The 6,679-nt window shown below is 51.4% G+C and overlaps 1 protein-coding gene across 1 annotated transcript; it reads left to right on the forward strand.

Annotated features, from left to right (window-relative positions):
* Positions 1-2,182: 2,182 nt before the first annotated feature.
* On the forward strand, positions 2,183-4,891 carry LOC102067451 (claudin-16). The gene is made up of 5 exons (XM_014271934.3): positions 2,183-2,296; positions 2,643-2,745; positions 3,713-3,877; positions 4,027-4,218; positions 4,788-4,891. Exons 1-5 carry the CDS (start codon positions 2,183-2,185, stop codon positions 4,889-4,891), a joined length of 678 nt encoding a protein of 225 aa, XP_014127409.1.
* The last annotated feature ends 1,788 nt before the right edge of the window (positions 4,892-6,679 follow it).

Raw genomic sequence — 6,679 nt, forward strand, 5'->3', positions numbered from 1 at the left:
CTCAACTATGACCGACGAATGGAAATGAGAGATGAGGGTGAGCGGTGGCAGAGCCATGAGGCGCAGCCGAGCCCAGGGATGCTCGGAGGATGCTGTAACACAGATCCTGTGTAATCCCCAAACAGTAGGGGATTAGAGAACAAACCTGAAGCTTTCAGGGCTGCTCCAAGTGCCAGACGGCTGGGGTGCTGCTGCTCAGGTTCAGAGGCACCTCCTTGGGGGCTGACCAGACAGGTACCTGAGCCATCGCTGCTGCAGGGGTTTTCACTTGTTTTCTGCTTAATGGGAAAAAAAGAAAGGTCTTAATTACCAAAGAGGTTCATTACCACCCTGGCATTCCAGCTCCCTTCTTTGGCCCCTTCCAACCCTCTGAACTCAGGCATCACTCCTGGATCTTACTCCATTCCAGCGTCTTAGGCCACTCATTCTTAGGCAGTAATTGAAAGGTCTAATAAAAAAACTATTATTTGTCCAGCACACATAGTCCCCCACCTGGGGAGAGTTCCCAGCAGGTTTCCAATGGTTTCCTCATGTGACATTTTTGGGGAGGCTCCATTCCCAGCCTATGACTGCTCTAACTGCAGGGCTGCCCATCATGTCTCAGAGCACAAAACCCAGCTGACATACCTTGGACAAACCCTAAATAGCCCAGCACAAGCTCCAGCTGTTGCTGCGTTTCCCTGACTCCATTAGATGAGTCAGGATCCAATCCCATCAGCACTTAAGAGCCTTCCAGACTTACATCCCTTATCCCAAATCATCAGCAACAAAGAGATTCTGTCATCACCCCCTCTGCAACAAGGATGAGCCTGCAGTGAAGGTAAATAGTTCATGCTCTCCATGAACACCTTTTATTATTAACCAGGTTTAGAGCTGATTTTTCCTAGCATTAAGATTTTCTTTCTCTTCCTTTTTCTTGATTATATAACTGAAGTGGTTGAACAGATTTTCTTCAAAGGCTCCAAAACAGCTAGACTGTAGCAGAAACAAATAATGCTCTGGGGAATTAAAAAAAACTTACTTTAAATTGGGGTCTAAGAGACTGCCCACTTGGAGTGAAGCTGATGGAAGTGCTCAGAGATGATGGGAGAGTGATGCATTTACTGCCAGTGAGATCCCAAGAGGGGACGTGGGGGGACATGGGGCACATTGGGTGTGGGGACAACTCTCCTTCCGTCTTTGCCCCACAGGGAGCCTGTGCCATGCCAGGGTGGGCGCCCTCTGGCTGCAGGTACTCAACAAGGATCATGATGAGTTATCATTTCATGGTAATTAACTCATGTAGCTCAGAAACTCATCTGGTGCTGCTAATTCACTCATTTGTATGAATCCCTGTCCAAAGGGTTGTTGCAGTGGTTGCAAATTCAGGCAGTAAAATATTTGGCTTTTTGGGTTGCAAAACATGACAAAATAGGGTTCCTGTCCAGGGTTTGCAGACACAGTGTCCCCAGCTCATACCTTGGGCACAGCTCTCCTCTCTCCAGAGTCCCTTCACCTAGGCATGGAGAACATCCATCTAGGATGGAAAACAAATGGTGCCCTCCCTTCTCCTCTGTGGAAAGCCTTGGCAGCTCCTCAGGACACCCACATCATGCCCCAGCAGCCTTTGTCCGCCTTGGAATGGGAGATGTGTCTTTGGGCTGGTGCTTAGGATTAGGACATCTCCATGTGACACTTGTTTGTACTCCAATCTGGACGTTTAACACCTCATAGCTTTTCTTGGAGTGAAAATCAAAAGCAAGAAAAGGCAGAAGATGCACCCACCAAGTCATACGGCAGGGATGGAGGTCTCCAGAGGTTCTCTGGAAACATGCTTAGGTCACAGGTTTTCCTAGCAGCAGTTATTTGACAGTGGTTTCCAGCACCTATTGATTGCCAAAGGGCAAGTAATGATGGTTGGCATTTTCTATTTGGAAGAAAGGGAACCAATGTGGGAACGTATCCACTACAAAATTACTGTGTGTCTAAAAGCTCCCTCTACATGTAAATCTCATGGCCCAACCTTGGCTGAGGATATTAGAGCATTTTGACAGCAAGTGAGCGCTGTGAGACAGGACCCAGATGACTCCTAGGTATCCAGAGGATGCCTGGCCTCGGTGGCACCTTGTCCTTGTAAGATTGGGTGTCTGGAAGTAGCCAGAGCAGAGTTGGTGAACATCTCTGTGCCCTTGCAGGTCTCCCCATGAGTGCAGCCCTACAGGTGACAGCATTCGGGCTTGCTCTTCTCTCAACACTCTTCCTACTCCTGGCCACATGCACAGACTGCTGGATGGTCAATGCTGATGACAGCTTGGAGGTGAGCAGAGTAGCCACCTTTAAGGTGAGCAAAGCAACCATCATCCTCAAGGTGAGCAGCTGAGAGCAAGGTATTGCCATCCATGAGGTTGCACAATGGCTCCACAGGCTTGGAAAAGGGACACGGTGGGGCAAAGCCACTGCTTTCTAAGTTGAAGGATTAGATGATTATGGAGGCAGAGGAATGGAGCAGGAGAAAACAGAGAGCAGGTATGGGCAGGGAGTCACCAGGACATATCCAGGTGTAGTAGTGGGAGCCTGAAATCTGCCTTGCTGTGCTGGGAGATCCATGGGAAGCTGGGGAGACTCTGGTGCTTTTTGCATGAATGCCTTTCTCCTGCTTCCAGGTAAGTCACAAATGCCGGGGACTTTGGAGGGAGTGTGTCACCAACATGCAGGACGGGGTCAGGACCTGTGACCAATATGACTCAATTCTGGCTGACCACCCAGGTGAGCTGACCTGCCCTGGAGGCATTTATTAAGTTCACAGCTCAGAGTCTTCTTGAAAGGCAAGAGGGAAAGTGATTTTCGTTGCACCAAGCTGCCCTTTGTCAGTCAGCCACACCAGCCTGTCTTGATCTCTTGATCTCCTGCCAATAGCAGGATCTTGATCTCTTGATCTCTCCAATAGCCTGGTCTTGGCAGAAACTTGGCAGTTAGACCTGCCATGGGGTCATCAGGCAGGAAAGATGCTGTGAAGCTGTGCCACCTCACAACAAACATGCTCCAGCATGTAGAGCCTAGGATTTGCTACCCACTATGCTGCAGGCAGAGCAAGGACCATTCCCACTGGCCAAGGACTCATGCCTACAGCTCAGGGACAGTCACATCATGGTAGGAACATTTCTTCTGGCCTGCACAGGGCATACCAAGAGAGAGAACCTTTGTACTGGGTCATGACATGGAACACAGATTCAGACAGTGGAGAAGGAAAGTAGTTGGTATGGACTAAGGGGGACTGCCACCTTGCTCTGGGGGAGAAACGAGCTTTGCAGGGCAGTCCCATCACAGCTAGTGATATGATCCATGCCAGCTCTAGTTTTTCACTGGTATATTGACATTTGCTGTTTAAAACACCTGCTACACAACTTGAAGGAAAAGACAGTGTGAGCAGCAGCGTCTTCTGCTCAAGAATGGCTTGAGCAGGCGACTACATACCAGGTGGTGATGGGTATACCTTGAGTTGTTTGGTTTCTTGAGCTGGTCTAATCATGGGTTTAAGTCCTTATTAAGTTTCTGATGAGCTTTTTGAGCACCTTCCCTTGGCCCGTGGCAGGGATGGAGTTGGTGGATTCCAGTGTGATGGCCACTGGTGAGCTGGGTGACTCAAAAAGGACATGGGCAGAAATCTGGAGACCCCTGTTCCTCTGGTAATTCCTCATTCCTGTTTCTGGTTGTTTTTAACTTTTCTACCCAGTGAAGATTGTGGTGACACGGACCCTGATGATCACAGCAGATCTCCTGGCTGGCCTGGCTTTGGCCACACTGGTCCTTGGGCTTGACTGCATCACCTTCCTCAAGGAAGATCCTTATGTCAAACTGAAGATGTGCTATGGAGCTGGAGTCATACTCTGCGCTGGCAGTGCGTGACTGGGAGAGCTTTGGAGCAAACAGACTTCATGTCCCACAGGGAGCTGGGGAGCATGCTGGGAGCTGGTGGCACCCTCTCAGTGGGGCTTGGGGAGCATGGGGTGTAGTATGGTTGTTTTTAACAAGCCCCTTTTCTCCTAGGCATCCTGGGTCTCATAGGCTCTGTGTGGTATGCAGTGGATGTCTACGTGGAGAGGGCCATGCTGGTGTCACACAATATATTCCTGGGAGTCCACTATGACTTTGGGTGGTCATGCTGGCTGGGGATGGCTGGCTCCATGGGCTGCTTTGTGGCATCTGTTCTGCTGACCTGCTGCCTCTATGCCTGCACAGGTCAGTCTGTCTCATTCCACCCCATCTTATCTCAAGTAGCTTCTTGCCCGGCAGATATAAGGGGTAAAGGACCAGCTCAGAGGGCACAGAGGCTTCTTGCAGGGCCCAGCCTAACCAAGGGGGACTCCTCTGTGCCCAACCTGTGCCCCTTGGCTGGGAAGGCTACACAAGGCAGAACAGGGCTGAGTGAGGGGCCCCATAAACCCTATAAGGGCATGAAGAGGGTGCAGGGATCCATCCACATCTGTGGGCCTCCAGGTCCTGATGAAGGTGTGCTGATGTTTACTCAAAGCAGTAGCTGTGCTGAAGTTGAATCCCTGTCATCAGCCAAAGCCTGAGACAATGGCTGCAGGGATGTGCTGGTTGAAATACAGCCCTCCCACCACGGACATTGGGCAGATGATTCTTCTCCAGACGCCATCTCCAATCTTTATGCCAGGTCCCATGGGGTGGAAGTTAACCCTGCTGGCTGTCTCAGTTAATTTCTCCTGATGTGTCCCCATGCTGTGGCAGTCCCAAGTAACCCTGCAACTGCCAGCCATGACACAAGCCTAACTCTTTCCTGGTAGCCCCCAGCAGCCGCTGTCAACCCCAGAGGCATCCCCAGCCCCGGGGCCGAACAGCCACCCGGACAGCCACCAGCAAGATGTACGCCATGGATTCCCGTGTGTGATGGCCGCACCACCTCCTGCACCTGCCCTGATATGGGACCTTCTCCCTGCCAGTCCGACCCCATTAAAGCACTAGCACCTGTACTGAGACATTTCTGCAGCTGCTTCCAGGTTCTGATGTAGCCAGCTGACTGCTAAAAGCAAAGGTACTGCAGCAGTCAGCCAGGGAAGGGTTTTTTCCCCACTTCCAGCCAGGTCTCATGAAGATAAATCCCAGAAAAGTATTGCTTTAAGGAAAGATGCCCCTGTTCCCTGGGGAAGCTGTCAGGACACTGAGGGCAGAGTAGCTCCTCTGACATTGCTCAGCCCATGCTTTGGGAGAATTCAGTGGGAAGTCTTTTCCACACGGAGCAGCACTGACTCCATGTGGCTGGTAGCCTTCCCACACCAGCCCCACTGGAAACCTTCCCTGGGCTCGGACTCAGGGCAGTATGAGGCTTGTGCTCAAAAACTGGGTAAAACCAGGAGTCTGGAATACTTAGTTATCCATGTTTTCACGGGGAATCATGAAGGAACACTGAAGCCATACACACAAGGAGGTGAGTCAGTCTGAAGCCTGATGGAGTACTTCTCACCCCCAGCTAAGCACACAGACACCTTTGCAGCACAGGGAAACCAAGCAAAATCTCCTCGGCACTGTCACCCTGAGATGAGGAAAGTCAAGCTCCAGGCCCAAGCAGATGGTGCTGCAGGGACACAGTCAGTCCCCAAAACAGATGGGTGTGAAGAATCAGAGTCCCACTCCTGCAGCCCAGCCAGGCTGCAAAGCACTGGCATCCAAAACCTAGAGAAGCTGTAAGGGTCTTCTTGAGCCATCTGCCCCCTCACATGAAGTCAAAGGGGCAGCAAAGCTGTTTTTTAGTGCTGCTTCTCACACTTCTGCAACATGGAATGTCTGGGGCAAGTCTGTCCTGTTTCCCAGGACCCCAGGAACCTGGGAAAGGAGAAAATCCAAACACTGAGTGGCAGGAAAGAGCAGAGATCAGATTGTGCAGTCAAACAACAGTGTCTGGAGGGCAGGATGCTCACAAATGGCACAGCCAGGGGATGAGCACGTGTAAGCATTAGCAGGTATAGAGAGCAAAGCCTGGAGCACTAGGATTGTTGGGACACCTGGGATGACTGGGACACCGGAGCCCACAAGAAAATTATTAAGAGCACAGAGCTCACTGGTATGCAGAAGGGTCCCAAAAACTGCCATTGGACAGTGACCCCCTCGTGCAGGTGCTCTGCAGTGGTTCTGACAGGTGCTGGCAGACCATGGCACAGCTGTGAGCACCATGCTGAAGGAGCAGCCCCCACTCACCGAGTTCTCACCATGGCAGTGGGGTGCAGCCAAAGCCAGCTTTGTCATAAGGCGCAGCCCCATCTCCACGCTTCTGCACCCAGCTGGCTCTGCAGTGCATTCACGGAGCAACAGCGCCATAGCACAGCCCCAATGGCAAGTTTGGGACTTCTTTGGTATCTAGAACCTGGCACAGGCTGCCCAGAGAAACCATGGCTGTCCCATCCCTCGAAGTATTCAAGGCCAGCTCGGACAGGGATTGGAGCAATCCAATCTGCAAGCTGCAAGTAGAAGGTGTCCCTGCCCACTGACAGGGCATGGGATGGGGCGAGCTTTAAGTTCCTCATTCCTCCAACCCCAACCAATGTGTGATTTTACCATTTTGGGGGAGGGTTTCCCCTTTTTTTTAAGCACCATCACACCAAGTCAGGTCTACAAGTGCTGTACTCCAGCAAGGACACAGCCAAGCTGTACCAGCAAACAGCTCCTGGAAACACACTGGGCT

This window comes from Zonotrichia albicollis, chromosome 25 (genome assembly GCF_047830755.1).
Source record: "Zonotrichia albicollis isolate bZonAlb1 chromosome 25, bZonAlb1.hap1, whole genome shotgun sequence".
NCBI classification, from domain to species: Eukaryota; Metazoa; Chordata; class Aves; order Passeriformes; family Passerellidae; genus Zonotrichia; species Zonotrichia albicollis.